The 23,957-nt window shown below is 39.4% G+C and overlaps 1 protein-coding gene across 1 annotated transcript in view; it reads right to left on the bottom strand.

The window, feature by feature from the left end:
• cul3.S (cullin 3 S homeolog) overlaps positions 1–23,957 on the bottom strand; it is a 45,780-nt gene that overhangs the window by 5,724 nt on the left and 16,099 nt on the right. The window contains 10 exon segments of the mRNA NM_001092208.1: positions 500–624; positions 1,089–1,196; positions 3,517–3,687; positions 5,342–5,518; positions 6,308–6,453; positions 9,979–10,207; positions 13,997–14,111; positions 16,770–16,930; positions 17,207–17,320; positions 18,880–19,077. Of these exon segments, the coding sequence (NP_001085677.1) occupies positions 500–624; positions 1,089–1,196; positions 3,517–3,687; positions 5,342–5,518; positions 6,308–6,453; positions 9,979–10,207; positions 13,997–14,111; positions 16,770–16,930; positions 17,207–17,320; positions 18,880–19,077 (1,544 nt within the window).

Raw genomic sequence — 23,957 nt, 5'->3', positions numbered from 1 at the left:
CTTGTCGGAGCTGGGGTCGGAGTTGCTGCGGAATCTAGGCTTGGGTGTGGGGCCGAGGTGCCGACTTCTTATTTTCCTCAGGCTTGTCATCAGCTGCCTGCTAGCATGGGAGAGAGCACTGGGGCAGCGCTCAGTGTTCCACAGTCCTGCACTACGAGGTAAGCTGGGGGAAAAAAGGGGATAGCTGCCACTTCCCACAAAATCCGGCTTGTACGCTGTGTAATAGAATGGGCTGCTGTCACAGTTGTAGCGCTTCGCTTCTGGTTTTGGCAGAAGTCGGGTTAGGGGGAAGATTCAGAGCACAGAGCTGCAGAGTGAGTCGCCGTTTTGCAGGAAGTAGTGTTTTCAAACAGTATTTTTTTAATAAAGTATTGATTTTAATAAACTTTATGCAGGGTAGACTTATTATTCGTGGGGGGGAATGGATTTTTTAATACAACATTTTTTAGTGTTACTGGACCTTTAAAACAAGAGGTACATAACAAAACAATTACTATACCTTCTAAAGATTTCAAAAGCATGTCTGGGGGAAGGTGGGATGTTACACTTTGGTGTAGCAGACTGTGTAGGCCAGTAGCCAGTGGTAAGCACTCTTACTGTGAGATCGACTCCTCCTAAAGAGACCTGAAATAAAAGCAAAGCCATAAACTGACAGCACACACTACTGTTCTGCGTTGAACACCCAACATACAACATGTAGCCTGCAAAGGGGGAGACACATGATATTTACAGTTTGCAACAAAGACTGATTCCAGATGCTTTTGTTTTAGCTACCGCCACTTTCAATGACATTCATCAATTAGAAATGTATATAAGAAACAGAGAGTGAAAAATATATACAGATGGAGCTGCCCTATTTGTTAATCACGCCATTCACAGGAGTGGCTTTGGCACCAGTTAACGCTGATTATAATTACACGTGGCATTTTGCAAATAGTTGGCAATTGTTCATTTTATTATATTTTAAAAAGTTTTGTAAATAAGGAGTGAAAATCTTCTCGATACCCATATCACCTTTCCAAAAAGAATCATGCAAGCCACCGATCGACAACGATTAATATGGAATAAGAGAGAAAGTTACTTCGCACCCCTGTTGTCTGTAAATGTTGCCTGAATTCATCCATGGTTGTGTTTGAGATGCTCATGTCTCTGAACATGCCCTCCAATTTGGACGTGAACTGACAGCCACATTCAGTCTGAAAAATAAATGACATAATTTATCCTAAGCTAAAGTTATAAAACGGAAGTTCGTATTCCATTCCAAAGATTTTACTACGTAAATCATAAAAATTCACTCCGGCTCCTGCTGTCAGGGACCTGATTGCCAGCACCATAGGTATTTCATTCCCGGGACACATTGAGGAGATCGAAGAGCAAGCAAGGGGTTAAAGCAACTCGGGTGTACCCAAGTGATTATATTGACTTACCTGAAACCCCAGGCCAGTGCTCCTATCAGCAGAAAACTGCACCGGCCCAGGGTTATACCAGTGAGCACCACAGAGCGGCTTCTTCTTTCTTCAAATTTCCTAGGGCAAACGCAGGCGCAGTTGAACGAAATAGCTGCATTTTTAGTTAAACTTCAGCTCTTCGTTCTACTGCACATGCGCAGAGGCGTGAAGAAAGAAGAAGACGGAAGAGGATCACTCCGTGGTGCTCTCTGGTATAAACCCGGGCCGGTGCAGTTTTCTGCTGATAGGAGCACCGGCCAGGGGTTTCAGGTAAGTCAATACAATCACTTGGGGGTGCCTAACATTTGGCACCCCAAAGTTCATAAAGCCTTTCCTTCTCCTTTAAGCACAACAATAAATTGAGCTAGAAGTGCAATGCCTTCTCATAACCTTTACATGTATTATACATTCAAAACAAGAACACAACAACAACAACCCAACTGCAAGCATTAGCCAAAAGTATGCGCTATAACATTAATCTAAACTGTTAAAGGAGAACTAAACCCTAAAAAATGAATATGGCCAAAAATAACATTTTGTATACTACACTTATTGTACCAGCCTAAAGTTTCAGCTTGTCAAAAGCAGCAATGATCCAGGACTTTAAACTTGTCACAGGGGGTCACCAACTTGGAAAGTGTCTGCGACACTCACATGCTCAGTGGGCTCTGAGCAGCTGTTGAGAAGCTAAGCTTAGGGCTCGTCACTAATGATCAAGCAGAAAATGATGTTTGTCTGTATTATAAGCTGATACTACAGGAGTGATTATTATTTTCGTGCTGCCATGTAGTAATTATCTGTATTAATTACTAATCAGCCTTAGATTGTGACATTTCTATTCTATGTGTACTGTATATTGTGAGTGGGTCCCTAAGCTCAGTAAGTGACAGCAGCACAGAGCATGTGCAGTGAATCCGCAGAAAAGGAGATGGGGAGCTACTGGGGCATATTTGGAGACACAGATCTTCCCTGCTAAAGGGCTATGGTTGCCTTGGGCTGGTACAGAAGCTCAAAACATAATGTACAACATTTATAGCTACTTCTTTAGTTAGACTTCGACTCTAAAACCTTGGTTTTGCAGTAATGTATTCAAGTTGTGCAATGTAAATTGCCCTAAACTTAAACATTTAAAGATATGTGATCATATGATTATTAAAAGGGATGGTTCACCTTTAAGATAACTTTCAGTATGTTACAGAACAGCTAATTCTAAGCAACTTTTCAACTGGCCTTCATTTTCTTCTGACTCAATACATCTTACAAATGGGAGGATCACGGACTGCTTGATAAGGCTACAAATTGGTTATTGCTACCTTTTATTACTCCTCTATTTAAGCCCTCTCCTGGTTATATTCCAGTCTCTTATTCAAATCAATTTATGGTTGCTATGATAAATTGGACCCTAGCAACCAGATTGCTGAAATAAACTGGAGAGCTCTGAATAAAAAGCTAAAAACCAGAAATAAAATTCAACTGCAAATTGTCTTAGACTACCACATGTGCAGTTAAAGGGGGTGTTAAACACCCAAAATAAGATGTTGCCTTAAGTTGCAAAAACAGCCTATTGGGTTTATTTAATGTTTACATGATTTTCTAGTAGACAAGATATGAAGATCCAAATTACGTAAGGATCCGTTATAAGGAAAACTCCAGGTCCCGGGCATTCTGGATAACAGGTCTCGTACCTGCATAAGGTTTATAAGTCAAGACATAGAAGTCAAAACAAGACACCGCGAGTCTGGGGAGTTTGTTCTGTTGCACCTTCCCAACATACAGCAGAACCCTCATTTTTCAGGGGGCCAGAAAAAACGGTGTAAAATCAGATCATATTTCAATAATATATTAATATAAGAATATATTAGATATTGGTGGTATCACAAATATCTAAAAAAAAAGTTGTAAAATGAGAGAAAACAAAATCAGGGGATGTAAAATGTAATTGTGTGTTTGTTTGTTTTCTTGGTCTTTAAAAAAAATAGTATTGAAAACTTGCACTTACATTTACTTTTTTGTGCAAAATAAACCCCTTTAATACAGAGTTTTACATGAGAAAAAAAACACAACATACCTTTAACTTTGAAATCATGTTTTTCTCAGAATCATCAGAAACACTTTTGTTGGTGAGGAGTCTTCTGGCCAAATGTTGTTTATAGTAACGCTCAAACACATCTTTCTCTTGCATGAATCTAAAGAGAACCATTGCCTTGTCCAAAATGGATTCTACTTCCTGTTCTGTTAGCTTGAAAAAAATAAATAAAAAGACAAAGTCCCATTATTTAAATAAAGAGAATTCCCATTAAATGCAATCAGATTTATTTATATACAGCAGGGTTGTCCAACCTTTTGGCTTCTCTGGGCCCCATTGGAAAAAGAAATATTGTCTGGGGCCACACATGGAGCTATACATTGGAATATGGGACACCTGGATATTAAATAGACATTATTATTACTAACTGGGCAATGGGCAGAGTCCCCCCTCCTCCCTACGTCACCACATTGTTACAACCTGACATAGTAAGCCTGTTCCTAACAAGACGACAGACTGAGGTGGTTAATGTGTCTGGACTTAGAGAGCACTAAGTGTTATTTCACTCTCTTGTTTTCTCCTATTTTCATACATTTATTTCTTAATATCTTTCTTTTTTTTCCTTTCTCTTCCTTTTCTCTCTCCTTCAAGCTGGGCCGCATTCATATCTATCCTTGGCCCTCGGGCCGCAGGTTGGACACCCCTGATATAGACCCTTGCATTCCACAATCTCTTTTTAAAACAATACAATTCATAATGGGCTTTCATTAATTAGATAAATAAGTGTTTTACATATGGGCTGTTTTTTTTTTTTTTTGCAATGTATTCTTATAAACCTGCAATGATCAAGTATAATTTCCCCTTTAATCCATCCTACATTTGAAAGAACAGTTTACATTCCTACAAAGGGAATCTTCAGCAGAGTAGATTACAAGTGCTGGAACACACTCTCTCTAGTTTTTATGCATATTTATACATTAACTTTACTGGGGCTCCATTTCATTTAAACCCTCAATATTTTTAAAGGGATACTGATGCCATGTTGAAATGTCTGCTAACATGAAAAAACTGCTTCCGAGTGGTCCCTAGGAAGTTTAGTTAAAGGGATACTGTCATGGAAAAACATGTTTTTTTCCCAAAACGCATCAGTTAACAGTGCTGCTCCAGCAGAATTCTGCACTGAAATCCATTTCTCAAAAGAGCAAACAGATTTTTTTTATATTCATTTTTGAAATATGACATGGGGCTAGACATTTTGTCAGTTTCCCAGCTGCCCCAGTCATGTGACTTGTGCCTGCACTTTAGGATAGAACTACTTTCTGGCAGGCTGTTATTTCTCTTACTTAATGTAACTAAATCAGTCTCAGTTGGACTTGGCTTCTACTATAGAGTGCTGTTCTTAGATCTTTCAGGGAGCTGTTATCTTGCTACCAATCAGCAGCTAGCAGGACCTGATAGGGAACTGAAGCCTGTGAGTCCCTGGTTCAAACATTTGGGGCCTACGGGTTAAGGTTTTTTTTTTTTTGCTTCTGTAGTCTCAAAAATTGGGGGGGCATCATTTAAACGGGACCATCACTTGGATATTGGGTCCTAGGAATGGCAAAGAAGGAATCTTTTAAAATGTTAGTATCCCTTTAACTCTCTTATATACAACTACATAGTTACAGAATTGTCTTTTACAGGGCACATTTGTGTCCCTAAAAGCAGCTACACCATTTAAAGGACAGTTCAAAAAATAATAATAATACTAATAAAAAATATGGTCTTAAACAGGCATATCCATTTAAATTGTTGGTTGAAACAGAAAATAAACAGCAGCTAACTAAATATAATGTAAGTAACCAGCACAAATGGATTTAATACTTACTCCTTTGACTCCTTTTTTTAGTTTGTCGTCAATAAATAAGGAAAGGTACTCTGGGGATCTTGAGTTGAGATTGAGAAAATACTCAAAGTCGCCAGCAATGGTTTGTTTGAAAAGGCGGTCATTACTGAAAGATTCCTGGAGGAAACGATCAAACCTGCTCTTCAAGTCAAGAAGCCCCTTAAAAAAAAACACAAGAAAAAAGGATGGAAAATAAAAATAAAGACGGCCTCAGTGTACCAGACCAGCCAATATAATGTTCAATACATTATTACAAATTGTTTGACATATTGTTGCAAAATGTTAACCTTCAACACATCCCATACTTTATACACTGTTTCTACCTATCTCCAAACGCAATGGGATTTAGATAGCATTAACGCTAATCTTTATAAACACTTAATCATCATGTAAGAAGCACTCCTTATGATAAATATAGACATACCCTATTCCACATACCCTATTATAGTCTGTTAGGGTAAGGGCACATGGGCAGATTCGGGGAGATTTATTCGCCCGGCGACTAATCACATCTCCTTCTGGGCAACAATCTGCCTTCCCGCCGGCTATAACGAAAAAACAGCGGGATGGCACTCGCGGCGCTTTGTTTTCCAAAGTCACCCGATTTTTCATTATAGCCGGCGGGAAGGCAGATCGGGGAGATTGTCGCCCAGAAGAAGAGGTGATTAGTCGCCGGGCGACTAAATCTCCAAGTGTGCCATTACCCTTAATCACAGTTTCTTGCATCCCCCCCCTCACCTTGTTCCATTACATTATGGGTTGTGGGACTTCAAGTTCCAGAATCCATTCACATTTCCTCAAAAGGCAACTTGCTATGCCTGCAGTCTAGACTCAGTGACTGTTTTTTGCAATATTACATTGATACTTTTATATATTATATATACATTTTCTATTATATGGTAACCTGCTATTTTACATTCTCATAGTCCCATTAATCAGTATACGCACTTGGATATAATCAACTGGGTTCTTTCCTTCTCCCTCTTCAGAAACTAGAGCTTTGCCTTGTTCTCTCAAGTACAGACTCATACACTCACACATGGTTTTTAAGCCATTTGGAACTCTGCTGAACAACTTGTACATACATGCAAGATCTGAAAGAAAAAATAAACAACAAAATGTTATTTAATTGCAATAATCTCTGTTTGCAACCCTGCATATCTAATACAAAGTATCACATTTAGCAGACAGCTTCTCATATTTTAATCCAGAAAGTGGTCTTAAAACAATTTGGTGCACACCAGGGTAGAGTCCTGCAGCGGGTCGAGTACACGCTCGTTACCCGTAAAAACCTACTTTACCCTGCGGGTTGCAGGTAAAAGTTTTGGGCATAGAGGCCGGTCGGCGGTTCTCCGGGTTTGTGGATCTTCGCAATAGCGAGTTTTACACCTTTTTTTCTGAGCACTTCCTGTTTTACTCCCTTTTTTCTGATCACGCCTACTTCTAATGACGCCCCTTGTGGGTTTTTACATATAATGGTTTCTACTGTGATGTGGAGCACTGTACTTTAAAATTATGACTGTTATGCCATCAATGTGGATTTGTGGCAGCTTAGTTAAAGAAACAGTAACACCAAAAGTGTATTAAATAATGAAAATATAATGTACTGATTGCACTGCACTTGTGTGTTTGCTGCAGAAACTTTACAATAGTTCTACAATAGTTTATATAAACAAGCTGCTGTGCAGTCATTCAAAGCTGAAAAAGGATAAAAGGCAACAGATTACAGATAAGCCCTGTACTGTAGAATAAAATGGGATTCTTTAGCATTTGTGATTTACTGTGTATCCTGTTCTGAAAATGGCTGCCCCCATGGCTGCACAGCAGATGGTTTACATTATTTATAACAGTGTCTCTGAAGCACATTATATTGTCATTCTTTTAACACATTTTTTGGTGTTACTGTTTCTTTAAAGGAACAGTAACATCAAAAAAAAAATTTCAAATTCGTTCGTATACAACAAAAAATAAACAACAAGGCAAAAAAAACTTTAAAATTGCAAAGCCTTTATTAAGAAATAACTTACCGAAACTCCACTTCCTGTTCTGTTCAGAAAAGGTGACATGGCGTCCATCCATTGTGCAGCGCTGGATTTCTCCTCCTTGGCTATCTCTCATGTATTGACAGCATGCGAAGCGGCTGCTGCATCAGGAGCGTGGTGTCCATGACTGCGGATTGCCGACTCATCGGCGTGCTGGCTCCAAGGCCCCCTGGTTGATGTTCAGCTCCTCCTTTACCAGATCGTTATAGGTATCGCACCGCTCGTAGGGTCTCCAAAAGCCGCATTACGGATCACGAGAGCACACTGAGTAGGGAGCCACTTCCCCGCATAGGAAGATGCAGGTGGCACACACCAGCACTGGTAGCCAATTCCTCGCGGCTGTGGGAGGTAAAGAAGAGCACCTCCAGCGCAAAGTCGCCTCCGGCGTGATGTTCCCATCGACTCCCGTCAAAGGCGCAGAGGGAGAACAGCTTCCAACGTCCACCTTTCCTCAGCTCTCTAACCCGGCCGCACCTCCACCACTGCAGAGCCTACGAGTGCAGGCGAGGACTGAAGCAGGCAGGGCTGCGAGGCGCTCATGAACAAGTTCGGCTTCCAGTGGCCCGAATTTCCCTGTACATGGGGCATGGGAGATCTGAATGGGACAGAACACTTCGGATAACGGCCTGTCCGGCCCCACCCCTTACCTGCCAGACAGTTTCACCTTCCAGCCACATCCCAACCGGACTTCACGTGCCCGCGTCAGCCCCACAGTTCCCCCCTACCTTGGCTACCGCTTCCTGGGCGAGAAAGACTGCAGCGCCCCGTGCGAGCCGGGCAAAGCTAACGGGCTCATGTACTTTAAGGAGGAGGAAGTGTGCTTCGCTCTGGGCAATCCTGTGCGGCATCTCCACGCTCTTCACTGTGCTCACCTACCTGGTGGAGAGCTACCACTGCTGGTGTGTGCCGCCTGCATCTTCCTATGCAGGGAAGTAGCTCCCTACTCAGTGTGCTCTCGTGATCCGTAATATGGCTTTTGAAGACTCTACGAGCGGTGCGACCCCATAATGATCTGGTAAAGGAGGAGCTGAACATCCACCAGGGGGCCTTGGAGCTAGCACGCCAATGAGCCAGCAATCCGCAATCATGGACACCACACTCCTGATGCAGCAGCCGCTTCACATGCTGTCAGTACATGAGAGATAGCCAAGGAGGAGAAATCCAGCGCCGCACAATGGATGGTCGTCCTGTCGCCTTTTCTGAACAGGACAGGAAGTGGAGTTTCGGTAAGTTTTTTTTTGTCTTGGTGTTTATTTTTTGATGTATACTACCGAATTTAAATAAATTTTTTTTGATGTTACTGTTCCTTTAAGTAGAAGATAGTTATTTTAGAGTAAAGGGAAAATGAAAAGGGCTACAATTTGAAACAGCACTGCTATATTTTAGAGCGATCTGGATAACAAATCTCATACCCATATGGCATATTTTTTTTGGTCTGGGGAGGGTGGTCTGTTTAGAATCAAAAACAGACACAGCTGTGATTTTTAAAGGATAACTAAACCCTAAAGATTAATATAGCTGAAAATGCCATATTTTATAAAATTATTGCACCAGCCTAAAGTTTCAGCATCTCAATAGCAGCAATGATCCAGGACTTCAAACCTGTCACAGGGAATCGCCATCTTGAAAAATGTCTGTGACACTCACATGCTCAGTGGGCTCTGAGCAGCTTTTGAGAAGCGAAGCTTAGGGGGGTTGGCCTGTAATATCAGATGATGGTACAGGGCTGATTATTAAATTCTGATGCTAGTTGCACTGGTTTCTGTGCTGCCATGTAGTAATTATCTGTATTAATTACTAATTAGACATATTGTGACATTTCTATTTTCTGTGTACTGTATATTGTGAGTGGGTCCCTAAGCTCAGTAAGTGACAGCAGCACAGAGCATGTACAGTAAACCAGCAGAAAAGAAGATGGGGAGATACTGGGGCATCTTTGTAGAGACAGATCTTTACTGCGAAAAGGCTCTGGTTGCCTTTGGCTGGTAGAGAAGCCCAAAACATAATGTACAACATTTCTAGCCTCCTACTTTAGTTCTCCTTTAAGAGTGGTTACCTGTCCTAGAAAGCAAAGGCAATCTCAGGCTTCACTTAATACAATGTTTGGGAATCAAGCTGTATACATTAGAGAGTTCACACACAGTATGGGAAGTAACTATGAATCATTTTACACATTTTTCTTCAGAAGACTTCAAGGTCAAAAATACTAGGGATGCACCGAATCCAGGATACAGTTCGGGAATCGGCCTTTTTCAGCAGTATTCGGCCAAATCGAATCATAATTTGGATATGCAAATTAGTGTCGGGGAGGGAAATTGTGTGACTTTTTGTCCCAAAACAAGAAAGTACAAAATGTTTTCCCCAGCCCTAATTTGCATATGCAAATTAGGAATTTGATTCAGTTCATTATTCAGCCAAATCTTTTGTGAAGGATTCTAGGGTTCAGCCAAATTCGGTGCGTCCCTAGAAAATACAGATGTCAACAATACATACAGCACATGGCTTTACTAAATTTAATATACAGAAAATATCTGCAAAAACAAGGTAGAGCAATCCATATGAACGTGGATGGTCTACCTTCAGTCTTGCCATTCTTTAGCATATGGACTAGCCCTGAGTTCTCCATCTCCACAATGGTCTTCATGTGCTTGGAAATGAGTTCCCTCTCCACAACTTTCACAATAGGCTCTTCTGTTGATTTGTCTAAACAGTGCATGACTCTCTCGATTTCTTCGTTTATCCTAGCCTCTACTTTCTTTATGTACACCGACGCACTGTTTTCAGCTAAAAATTTTTGGCTTTCCATCTGAATAAATGAAAATAGTAAAGTGAAAAGTCACATTATTAAAAAAATTGACAAAATATGAACACAATGGACAGTGCACGTAGTTGCATTTAATATTTCTGTAGTTGAGCCCCAGAGATACCATAGGGAACACACATTTACAGCCACTATACCAATATCTATAATGTTTATAAACCAAAGTAGGGTTACACTATAGGTCCCCATAGACGCAAAGATTTTTCTTTGGTGAACGACCGATTTTAGTGCAATTCAACCAATCCAAATTATCAGGAGTTTAGTGGGAATCGAACAATCAAGCATATAATGATTTTTCATCCGACATCTGTCAGAAAATTGATCGGGCAGGTTAAAAAAAATTTCATCGGTCACAATGAAATCTATCTATGTTTGCAGGGCCAAGCAGGCAGCTACCCTCAGTTTTCCCTGCTTCAACTAGACAATACCGCTTGAAATGGTCTTTTTAGTTGAAGAACAAATAGGTCACACAGGGAGATTTGGGGAGATTTCGTTGCCCAGGGACTAATTTGCCTCTTCTTTGGGGCGACTAATCTCCCCAAACTGCTTTCCCCTGCCTTCCGGCCTGTTAGAATGAAAAATCGACAGCAGCATGGCACTCGCAGCGATTCGTTTTCCGAAGTTGCCTCATGAGGAAACTTCGGGTGGCTTCAGAAAACAAAGCGCCGCGAGTGCAGGCGGAAGGCAGGGGAAAGCAGCTCGGGGATAATAGTCGCCGGGTGATTAAACCTCCCAGTGTGAATTTACCCTTTAATGATCGTTTCAAGATAATCTTGGTCTCACGATAACAAAAAGATCTTCTAAAAATCTATGGCCAGTTTAACAGAGGATTCTCATTTACAAGATGATTCAACACATCAAGGTCACAGGCTTTGACATATCTGTCCAGATCATTTATCACCACATGGACAGATTATTGTATGAAACTTTTCATATATGGCAAAAGGCCCTGTGCAGTCATCCATGATAACAAGTCTTTAGTTTCAAGCAGTTTGCTGTTGGCAGGGTAGAAATTGCAAATGGCTGCTACAGCTACTGTTACACATGGATTAAATACGCTGGTGTAGAAAACATTCTATTGCCATCTTCCCCACACTTGAGAAAGGGCTTGACCCGCAACATGTAGAGTGTTTACACTAGTAAATAAAAAGAACACCTGGAGTCTGAAACTACTGCTGTTTATTCTTTTTCTTTTTTTTGTAACCGAGTTTTTTTTTCCATTTTTCATGTTCACACATACATCAACAGTGTAAATGAAATTAAAACCATAAGGCATATAAGTGTCTACAGTTATACAATTTTAGTATCAGCATGTTATTAGAGATTGAACCTTGATAAGCGATTAAAGTCTGAACTTGTACATGTCTTGGTGTGAATGTATTTTTCATTTGTCTGTCATTTTATTCTCAAACACACATATATATATATATATATATCAATTAGAAGTGGTAGAGATCGCACTCACAGGTCTTAATATAGAAAAAGAAAATTTATTGTGGACATAGTGCTTCTATATTAAGACCTGTGAGTGCGATCTCTACCACTTCTAATTGATGTTACCGACCTTGGACTGCACCCAGGCACGCTTGACCTCCATTTCGTGAGTGCTGGTTTTTTGAGACACACACACACACACACACACACACACACACACACACACACACACACACACACACACACACACACACACACACACACACACACACACACACACACACACACACACACACACACACACACACACACACACACACACACACACACACACACACACACACACACACACACCCCCATTAAAGGACAAGTAAAAGCAAAAATTTAGTTAGTATGCTGCGGAAAAAAAAGACGCCAACACATATTAAACTTTAAAATCGCTAAGTATTTATTAAGAAAACTTACTGAAACTCCGCTTGCGCTTCTCTTCAGAAACAGCGACAGGGTGATGATCCATCACGCGGCGCTCGATTTCTCCTCCCTGGCTATCTCCAGGGAGGAGAAATGGAGCGGCGCACAATGGATTGCCGATCGTCTTTTCTGAAGAGCAGCGCAAGCGGAGTTTCGGTAAGTTATTTATTGATAAAGACTTAGCAACTTCAAAGTTTAATATGTGTTGGTGTTTATTTTTGGTAGCATACGAACGAATTTTCAAAAAATTTTTTGCTGTTACTGGTCCTTTAAGGGGAGTGGGGGGGAGGTATAGGAGGACCCTTAGTTGTTCATTCTTTTTCTATACAAACTACCCCATGTTTGTGCAGCAAAGTGTAACATGGTATTTTTAATGACAGTTTGATCCAGTATATCTTATAGGGCGGCTACTTTTGCCTAGAACAGTGGTCCCCAACCAGTAGCTCGTGAGCAACATGTTGCTCTCCAACCCCTTGGATGTTGCTCCCAGTGGCCTCAAAGCAAGTGTTTATTTTTGAATTCCAGGCTTGGAGGAAACATTTGGTTGCATAAAAACTAGGTTCACTGCCATACAGAGTCTCAATGTTGGTTGACAATCCACATAGGGGCTACTAAATGGCCAATCACAGCACTTATTTGGCACCCCAAGAACATTTTTCATGGTAGTGTTGCTCCCCAACTCCTTTTACTTCTGAATGTTGCTCACGGGTTCAAAAGGTTGGGGATCCCTGGCCTAGAAGATGTATTATAGCTCTCTCTATTAAAGGAACAGTTCAGTGTGAAAATAAAAACTGGGTAAATAGATAGACTGTGCAAAATAAAAAATGTTTCTAATATAGTTAGTTAGCCAAAAATGTAATGTATAAAGGCTGGAGTGACTGGATGTCTAATAAAACAGTCAGAATCCAACTTCCTGCTTTTCAGCTCTATAACTCTGAGTTAGTCAGTGACTTGAAGGGGGGCCACATGGTACATTTCTGTTCAGTGAGTTTGTAATTGATCCTCAGCATTCAGCTCAGATTTCAAAGCGACAGATATGACCCATGTGGCACCCCCTCAAGTCTCTGATTGGTTACTGCCTGGTATCCAGGGTAACCACTCAGTGTAAATCCAAGAGAGCTGAAAAGCTGGAAGTAGTGTTCAGACTGACATGTTATACATGAAATCACTCCAGCCTTTATACATTACATTTTTGGCTAACTAACTATATTAGAAACATTTTTTATTTTGCACAGTCTATCTATTTACCCACTTTTTATTTTTACACTGAACAATTCCTTTAAAATCACCAGAAATCCTGTCTCTCTACATGCAGGATTTGTGCAAAAGGCTGTTATTTTGTTAGATTTTGTTTGTACTGTTATTTGAGTGAGCTCTGATACATCTGCAAGGAAAGGAAGCTCCCCTATAAGATATATTGGATAATTCATCTGACACCCAACTGCTGCATGAAGACAGAATAAAGAGAAACAGATGCTGAGAGGAATAGTGAAGATAAACTTGATTATTTTCAGAAACAATGCAGAATTTTTGATTAATTGATTGTATTTAGAAAGTTTCTTATTTCAGTATGCTGAAGTTTATATAAAATCATTTATGCGATAGTTCTCCTTTAAGCGAGAATGTCTGAAAACCTTTGCTTTTAAGTAAACTATAACTCCAGTGTAAATACAAAATTATACAGGACAAAGAGCACAGAAGGGAAAGGCTTGCAAGCCTAGAGCCACATGAGACAGAGATCCGGATTGTATGGACCAAGCCTAAGGCAACAGTAGCTAATCAGTCATAATTGACCCGACATTCTGCATAAATTTAAAAAAAATTATATATAAAAAAAGTTAGTTTTACATTATACATAATCACTTTTACCTGAAAGAATTCTGCAGACATTTCTAAAAACGGAGCCTCAAAATCCTCTTCATAGACAGACCTTCCTTCCAGACCGAGAATCATTAACATCTGACAAGCGTTTCTGATGGCACCTCTAAGAAATAGAATATAAATTACAAAAAAATAAGTATGCTCCATAAGCCATCACGATTTTTGTAGTTTAACTGCATTTTATTGGAGCTTCCCTCCAACAATGGTTTTGTTATCATTAGTACAGCTCAATTTATCAAACTTGCAACTGGTCTATAACATACGGCTACCAATCACATTTCTGACTTCTCTGTTTTACACGTGGGCTGAAAAAAAAAAAACCCCTAATCCCTGGCTGGTTACTAGGGTGCAGATCTGCTCATTGTTGGTAAGAGAGCCCCCCGCTGAATGGATTATTGCTTTTTACTATATTTTCTCATATTTTATCATTCTCTTCTTCTTCCTAGATGTTGGCTGATGATAGCAAACAAAAATATTTAACTGCCAAACTGAAGTTTTGTAGTCCAAGCATTAAAAGTATTCAAATCAATAGGCTAAAGCTTGGACAAACGCTGTCTGCAAGATAAATGTCTTTACAAAGCTGTATAGAGGTATATACTGCTCTTCAAAACATGAGGACTTGTGACTTAGTGTGAAAATGTATTTTTTCTAATTACGGTAAATTTTTATTTTTTTTTACAGATACGGTGGAGAATTATATCAGTTCATTAAAGGAAAACAACCCCCAAACAATGTAGGTCTCTATAAAAAGATACTGCATAAAACAGCTCAAATGTAAAACCCTGCTTCATGTAAATAAACCATTTTCATAATAATATACTTCTCTAGTAGTATGTGCCATTGGGTAATCATGAATAGAAAATTGCCATTTTAAAAAATAAGGGCCGTCCCCTGGGATCCTACGATTCACGGTGCACACAACATACCAACAAACCATACATGTTAGATCACATGAGCCAATTAACAGACAGAATTCTGTATTTTGCTTCAACACTTCTTCCTATTACAGTTACAGTATTTCTGGACAGGTGAGCTCTCTCTATTGCTTAAGTGTTCATTTTGGAGGTATAGTTTTCCTTTAAATCATGTGTGGGTGTGCGTGCGTATGTGCGCGCGAATACGCACACAGGGTTTTCAAGTTTCCTTGTCCTTTATTCTGTACTGAAGTAGATTAATTAAAGCAGAACCAAGGTGCCTGAAACAGCCTACCCATAGACTTAAATTAAATTATTTTAATATTAATTATATTAGATTCATTATATTGCCAATCGTATGCTTTATGTCAAGCCAAGTCGCAGTATAGTGTGACAGACTAGGGATGCACCAAATTCACTATTTTGGATTCGGTCGAACCCCCGAAACCTTCACAAAAGATTCAACGAATACCGAACCGAATCTGAATCCTAATTTGCACCCCATATGGGGTGGGAAGGGGAAAACATTTTTTACTTCCTTGTTTTGTGACAAAAAGACATGCAATTTCGCTCACTGCCCCTAATTTGCACATGCAAATAGGATTCGGTTTGGCCGGGCAGAAGGATTCGGCCGAATCTGAATCCTGCTGTAAAAGGCCGAATCCCGAACCAAATCCCAAACCGTATCCTGGATTCGGTGCATCCCTACATTAGACTAATGCAACTAAAAAAAAAATGTGTCAACTCAGAAACCAAACTGAGATAATGGTAGGAAAATATACATTTTATTTTTCAAAAGAAAACAAAAAAAGAAAGAAAAACAGAAAGCACTTGAAAACAAGTACAGGTATGGGATCCGTTATCCGGAAACCCGTTATCCAGAAAGCTTCGAATTACAGTATGGCTGTCCCCCATAGACTCCATTATAATGAAATAATCCAAATTTTTAAAAATTGACTTTTGGGTTTATTTAATGTTTACTTGATTTTCTAGCAGACTTAAGGCATGAAGATCCAAATTATGGAAAGATCTGTAATTCGGAAAACCCCAGATCCCAAGCATTGAGGACAATAGGTCCTGTACCTGTATAATATTTGAATTGTGATTCACCTTTAACTTACATTTTATATTACATGTTATAGAACAGGTAATCCTAAGCAACTTTTCAATAAGTCTTATAGTTTTTTTTTTTGCCTTCTTATGCTGACTCTACCAGCTTTCAAATGGGAGTCACTGACCCTATTTAAAAAGCAAATGCTCTGTAAAGCTACAAATGTAGTTGCTACTTTTTATTACTCCTGTTTCTATTCAGACCTCTCCTATTCATATTCCAGTCTCTTATTCAAATCAATGCATGGTTGATAGGGTCATTTGTAAGGATACACCGAACCCACTATTTGGGATTCGGCCGAATCCTTGTTGAAAGATTGGTCCGAATACCGAATCCTAATTTGCATATGCAAATTAGGGGCAGGAAAGGAAAAAGTGGAAAAAAAGTCTTTTGAGATGAAGTCATGTGATTTCCCTACCAGACCCTAATTTACATATGCAAATTAGGATTCAGTTCAGCCAGGCACAAGGATTCAGACGAATCTGAATCCTGCTGAAAAAGGCTGAATGCCAAACCGAATCCTGGATTCGGTGCATCCCTAGTAATTTGGACACTAGCAACCAGATTGTTGAAATTGCAAACTGGGAGAGCTGCTGAATAAAAAGCTAAATAACTGCAAAACCACAAATAATAAAAAATGGAGAACCCATTGGAAATTGTCTCAGAATATCACGCTCTACGTCATTCTAAAAGTTAATTTAAAGGTGAACAGCCCCTTTAAGCACAATTTACTCACCTGTCCACCACTTCTCCCTTTCGCTCTCTTGCAATCATATCAAGCAAGGTCTGCCTCAGGTGGTCTCTTATGCAGCCATAGCGCACCACTTGATCGCGGAATATTATTAACCCCAAATTATAGACATTTTCAACATTGTTCTGCTGAACATAAACCCTATCCTGGAAAATGGGGGGAAAAACAAGAAGAGATTAAGCAGACTTTTCCACACAAAAATATATTTCACTGTTATAATAATATATAATAAATAAATAAATAAATAGGGTTCATGCTAAAAACACAATCCCAGGCTAAAGACAATCAATCAATCTGCCCCTGGCAAGACTAGGCCAAGTTTTATCAGTTTACTGCTTCAGGACAGAATAAAAATGCACTTTTTACACAGACGTGATAAAATTATTATAAGTGTTTTTTTTTTAATTAAAGAAACAACTTACCATATACATGAGAATATCTCTAATCATTACCATAGCTGTCTGGTGATCATTCCAAGCTTGATTAAGCGTTTGCAAAAAGTTGTTATTTAAGGAATTTAAAACATCTTCTCGCACCTGTGCCATACAAAGAAAAAAAAAAAAGTTTTAAGAAAAGTTTATGACATTTAAATAAAAATCTCTTCACTATACTTGACATATTACAAGAATTTGCAAGCTGAAACACATTACATAGCTCAGCTCTGTCCCAGCTCTACAAAAGACACATTAATTCTCACGGGCAAAGTTTAAGGCATTGCGTGTATATGTTTTTTAAGCTGTCTGTACATTCCAGTAAATGCATTTCAGTCTTCCTGAATATTCAAATAATCTTGTATCCTTAACTAAAGGTCAAAAGGCACGACAATGTTCAAATAATTTTTAATCAAACAGCAAATTTGTTGGTTGACAGTATATGGGATCAGGTATGGAATCGGTTATCCGGAAACAGTTATCCAGAAAGTTCTGAATTACGGAATGAACATCTCCCATAGACTCCATTATAATCAAAAGATACAGATTTTTAAAAATGATTTCCTTTTTCTCTTGAATAATAAAACAGTACCTTGTACTTGATCCAAACGAAGATATTATTAATCCTTATTGAAAGCAAAATCAGCCTGTTGGATTTATTTGATGTTTACATGATTTTCTAGTAGACTGAAGGTTTGAAGTTCCAATTTACGAAAAGATCCATTATCCAGAAAACCCCACGTCCCGAGCATTCTGGATAACAGGTCCCATACCCATAGCATAAACCAGCAAGTACAAACAGTACAGCACACTGGGGGCCTATTTATCATGCTGTGTAAAACACTGGAGAAAAACATCACCGGTGATGTTGTCTACAGCAGCCAATCAGATCTATGCTATTGTTTTCTCATTTGTAGGTGACTGTTGAAATCTAATTGCTGATTGGTTAATATGGGCAACATCACCAGTGAGGTTTTTCTCCAATATCTAACACACCATGATAGGCCCCTTGTTGTAATGTATGCCCATGGTTCTCAGGCTAGAGTGCTGCAGTGGGGCGGGTAACCACGGGTTACCCGCAAAAAATGCCCATCGGGATGAGGGTATGATTTTTGGGTGTGGGTATAGATGTGGATCTGCGGGTTGGGGGTCTGAGCTAAATTTCTTATATAATGTTTTATGGTATATATTTTATGCCTTTTTAAAATTTTACAAAACGTTTGTCTGTCCCCACCCACTTTTGATGTCACTTCCAGTTTGCAGCAACATCACCTCCTGTTTAATGGGTCGGGTAGTGGATCAAAGTGAGTAAATATGCGGGTAGGAGTTCGGGTCGCAGACTGCGGGTTTGGGTCGGGTCTGGGTCTTATAAATTGGTTCCACGCAGGACTCTATCTAGTCAGGCTAATGGCATGGAGTTTTTTTTGAGGGCTGCCGTCTCATGTAACCGAATGCAGAGCCCACACAAACTTTCAGCCCTTCTCTATTGCACATAAACTGGGCAATGCCCCAACACCCTAAATGACATCAACATATAAGTCTTTCTGTTCTATGGCCCTAAGAATCACTGATCTCATGCAAGGGAAAAACATTAGGGTCATCTTTTCTAACTTCAGATATGGATGTGGTTTTTTTTTTTACTATTGAATAATAAGAAACGTTACCTTATTTATAAGATGCTCGGTTACAACTTCTCTCAGTCCTGTGTACAGCTTCTCCCCGTGTTTATGGAGCACCATAGTATATGCATTCCTATAAAGTTCTTCAAAGCTTAACCCACTGTTATTCTTTCGCTGAATTTCCTGAATGGCATTTTTTAGGAGATCCCAAATGCTATTCACATATTTTTCATCCATAGTCATCTGTAAGGAAAAAAAAAATAAAAAAAATAAAGGAAAATAGCCTGTTAGTTAATATACTAACTCCAAACAAAAAGAACCAACTGCACATCAAATCTCAACATATAATTGATCAACTAAAACCGAAAATGATGTTAACACAATGCTATTAACAACAGCAATTATTTCAGCATTACTACCAAACCTGCACCATATTTTTTTCTGTTCCCCTTTAGTAATACCCCCAACCAGTTCAACATACTTAAAACAGGAATTCATGAAGAGCTAGATCTGTGAATCATGCTGGGCTCGGGTGGGCACCACCACCCACAAGGTGCACAGAAGTGTAAAGTCTCTGATTGGTTACTGCCTGGTAACCAATCAGTGGAAACCAAGAGAGCTGCAATGCAGGAAGTAGTGTTCTGGCTATTATATTAGACATCCAGTCACTCCAGCCTTTATAGATTACATTTTTGGCTAACTATATTAGAAACATTTTTTATTTTGCACAGCATATTTACCTAGTGTTTATTTTTATACTGAACAATTCCCTTAAAGTAATATAAATATAATGTACGGTTGCCCTGCACTGTAAAACTGATCTGTTTGCTTCAGGAACACTACTATAGTTCATATAAACAAGCTGTTGTGTAGCAATGGCGGAAATTGAAAAAAGGCTATATGGCACAGGTTAAATAGTGGATAACAGATAACACCATTATGTTCTACAGAGCTTATCTGCTGTGTAACCTGAGACTTTGCTCCTTTGAATGGCTGTCCCCATTGCTGCACAGCAACTTATTTATATAAACAATAGTGTTTCTGAAGCAAACATCAGTTTTATCAGTGCAGGGAAACACTGCATTATATTTGTATTACTTTAAAAAAACTAATTTTTTGACGTTACTGTTCCTTTAATCATTAAAACCAGCTCCAGATATCAATGCTACCAAACAAGTACCCAACAGAAGCAAATTACACTGAAATCTCCCACAGGATACACAAAAGCAAAGGGCAAGCAAGACCAAAAAACAAATTCTATATCGGCTTACAGTTTCTTTCTATGGGCTCAGCAATTGCATAAAAAATATTTACTGGGAATATATGTTACTTTGTCTAACAAAGGTATTCAGTCTAAACGTTTGATTCTTGCTCATGGAAATATAGACACTAGTGACGAATTTTTTGACAGGTTTCACTGTGAAAACAATGGACAAAGACTCCAACGGAGTTGCCCATTGACTTCAATGCATTTGGCAAATTTTTCAGCAAAGCAAACTGGGTCAGATTCTCCCATCACTAATACGTACCACTTTATATTTAATACTTAATATTACATGGTTATGTGCTATGCAGAGTAACTCCACTACTACACATTAACTTATTAGAAACAGCAGTATTTTATACATGGAAAGCTTTTCAAACTACAGTTCTGTAGAGCAATGAATAGCATTTGACCCATTTATATTTCTGTGTAAAAAACTAAAACAGCAGTATTCTACACATCTATTATCTGCTGCACGTGCGACCTACTGCCCAATTTAATCAAGAATAGCTGCCCCACAGCAGCTTATCTATATAAATTGAACGCTACCTTAAATTAAACCTCTCTAAAACTGAAATGGTTCTCTTTCCTCCAACTAACACCAGTAACATCCCAGAAGTATCCATCATAGTTAACAATTCCACTATCAACCCCTCTCCCCAGGCCCGGTGCCTTGGGGTTATCCTAGATTCTGCCCTGTCATTCACTCCTCATATCCAGTCACTTATTAAATTATGTCACTTCCACCTAAGGAACATATCCAAAATACGATCATTTATCACCAAAGATGCTGCCAAAATTCTTATTAACTCTCTTGTCATATCACTCTTGTCATATCATGTCTAGACTACTGTAACCCTCTTTTAATTGGTCTTCCCCTCCAGAGACTGTCACCTCTCCAGTGCATAATGAACACTGCTGCGAAGCTCATACACCTCAGCAACCGCTCCTCCTCTGCCTCGCCACCAATCCCTGCACTGGCTTCCACTACCTCTCAGAATTAAATTCAAATGAATGACCTGGACATTCAAAGCACTTCATAACTCTGCCCCACCCAACATCTCTGAACTCATCTCTATACACTCACCCAACCGCTTACTAAACTCCTCTACTGACCGGCTACTCAACTCTTCTCTCATTACCTCTTCACATGCTCGCATGCAAGGGCTGCAACCCACCTCTGGAACTCTCTCCCACAGTCTGTCAGACTTTCTCCCAAGCTTTCTGCTTTCAAGAAATCTCTTAAAACGCACTTCTTTCTAGAAGCCTACCCTCACTCTGCTTAACTACCCAACGCAACAGCACATACAGTACCACATTTCTCACTTAATTAGATCTTGCCCACTCCCACACCGTGTGTATTACTCCCTTCCCTTTAGAGTGTAAGCTCTTTCTGCATAGGGCCTTCCTCACCTTTTGTACCTGTATTGATTGTGATGTGTGTAACTCCATATGTTCTATGTATATAATTCAAGTGATTTAGTTTTATAATCACATTTACTTTACAGTGCTACGCAATATGTTGGCGCTATATAAATACATGTTAATAATAATAATTCCTTCTGAAGCAAATACACCATTTATTAAAGGACAAGGAAAGTTAAACTAAAGGAGCAGCTAGAAATGTTGTACATTATGTTTTGGGTTTCTGTATCAGCCTAAGCCAACCACAGCCCTTTAGCAGTAAAGATCTGTGTCTCCAAAGATGCCCCAGTAGCTCCCCATCTTCTTTTCTGCTGATTCACTGCACATGCTCTGTGCTGCTGTCACTTACTGAGCTTAGGGACCCACTCACAATATACAGTACACATAGAATAGAAATGTCACAATATAAGGCTGATAGGTAATTAATACAGATAATTACTACATGGCAGCACAGAAAACAGTGCAATTCGCATCAGAATTTAATCAGCCCTGTAGCATCATCTTATATTAAAGGCCAACCTCATTTTCTGCTTGATAATTTGTGACCACCCCTAAGCTTAGCTTCTCAACAGCTGCTCAGAGCCCACTGAGCATGTGCATGTCGCAGAAACTTTCCAAGATGGTGACCCCCTGTGAAAAGTTTGAAGAAGTCCTGGATCATTGCTGTTATTGAGAAGCTGAAACTTTAGGCTGGTGCAATAAATTCATTATATAAAACATGGTAGTTTTAGCCATTCATTTTTAGGGTTTAGTTCTCCTTTAAAGTTAGGTCAACTACATTTTATTTAGCAGCACACAAAACCCTTTGGGAAAAAAAAAAAAGAGTGTGTTCAATTAGAGTTTCAAACACTGCTTGAGCTGCGGGAACTTTGCAGTCTAGGCAAAGACAGTGGAGTTCATATTTAATTTTAAGTTTTATTTTTATATATGTCAAAAAAGTGTAAAAGTCGGTGCATGATTTACTGCTCATTTATAAATGTTAGTTATTGTCCTTACTTTCAGGTATTATCCAGGAAAACAAATAGTCATTCTCCCCAAATGAACCCCAGGCTGCCCCCAGGGGTTTGGCATGGGACTAATGTATCTGCATACTACAAACCTCACATTTTAAAGGTGTTGTTCACCTTTGAATTAACCTTTAATATGACTTACAGACTAAAGCTGGCCATAGAAGCAACGATCCGACGATTTTCAGACTGTGTGTGGAGAGTCCCGACATTTTTCGTCCGGCGGAGATCGGTCGTTTGGCCGATCGGACAGGTTAGAAAATTTCTGTCGCCTGCGGATAACATCTCTGCGTGTATTTCCGATCGTACGATTTTCAGTGGGAGACTGTCACCAGCTTTGTCAGACAAAACTATCGTAGTATTGCGGTGAGGGGCAGAACATCGGCTGATCTGTTCTTTTACTACTTTATTTGATCTGAATGGTAAGACTTCGATCTTTACGGTTAGTGGATGGTCGGGAGACGGGAAAGTCCGATCGTACGTTGATTCGTACGATCGGATCTTTGCATCTATGGCCAGCTTAAGATTCTAAGACAATTTGCAAGTGGTTTATATTTTTTATTATTTGTGGTTTTTGAGTTATTTAGCTTTTTGTTCAGCAGCTCTGCAGTTTGTAATTTCAGCAATCTGGTTGCTAGGCTCCAAATAAACTTAGCAACCATGCACTGATTTGAATACAACTGTAATATGAATAGGAGAGGGTCTGAACAGAAAGATAAGTAATAAAAAGTAGCAATAACAACATTGTAGCCTTAAAGAGCATTTGTTTTTTAGATTGGGTCAATCACCCCCCATTTGAAAGGCCGAATCCAAAATAGTGGATTCGGTGCATCCCTAGAAAAAATGAAAGCCAACTGAAAAGTGTCTTAGAATTAGCCATTCTACAATATACTTTGGGGCATATTTCTCAAAGGTCGAAGTTAAAAAAGCTTTGAACTTCGAATTCAAAAAGACCAATTGCATCGAGGTCGAAGTTTTTGGAGGTTGAAGTTTTTTGGGGTCGAACCATCGTACTTCTATCGAAGTTTTTTTTTTTTTTTAACTTCGACCTTTGATCTCCCAAACTCCCCCAATTGCCTCCATACAGGTTCTAGGAGGTCCCCCATAGGCTAAAACAGCACTTCGGCAGCTTTTAGGTGGCGAATGGTCGAAGTTTTAAAGAGACATTACTTGGAAAAAAACAAAAAACTTTGAATCGAAGTTGGACTATTCGATGGTCGAAGTACCCAAAAATTACTTTGAAATTCGCAGTTTTCAACTTCGAACCTTCACTTCTACCTTTGATAAATCGGCCCCTAAAAGTTAACCTAAAGGTGAATCGCCCCTTTAAACAGCCAGCTAATACACGGACAAAAAGTAAAGCTGCCAGAAATCAAATAGGGCAAAGACAACACACATTTTAGTATCTCAATTTATAGGCACTCTGC

This window comes from Xenopus laevis, chromosome 5S, assembly GCF_017654675.1.
Source record: "Xenopus laevis strain J_2021 chromosome 5S, Xenopus_laevis_v10.1, whole genome shotgun sequence".
Lineage (NCBI taxonomy): Eukaryota > Metazoa > Chordata > Amphibia > Anura > Pipidae > Xenopus > Xenopus laevis.
Note: the sequence above shows the minus strand (reverse complement) of the source record. Positions and strands in the feature narration are given on the sequence as shown.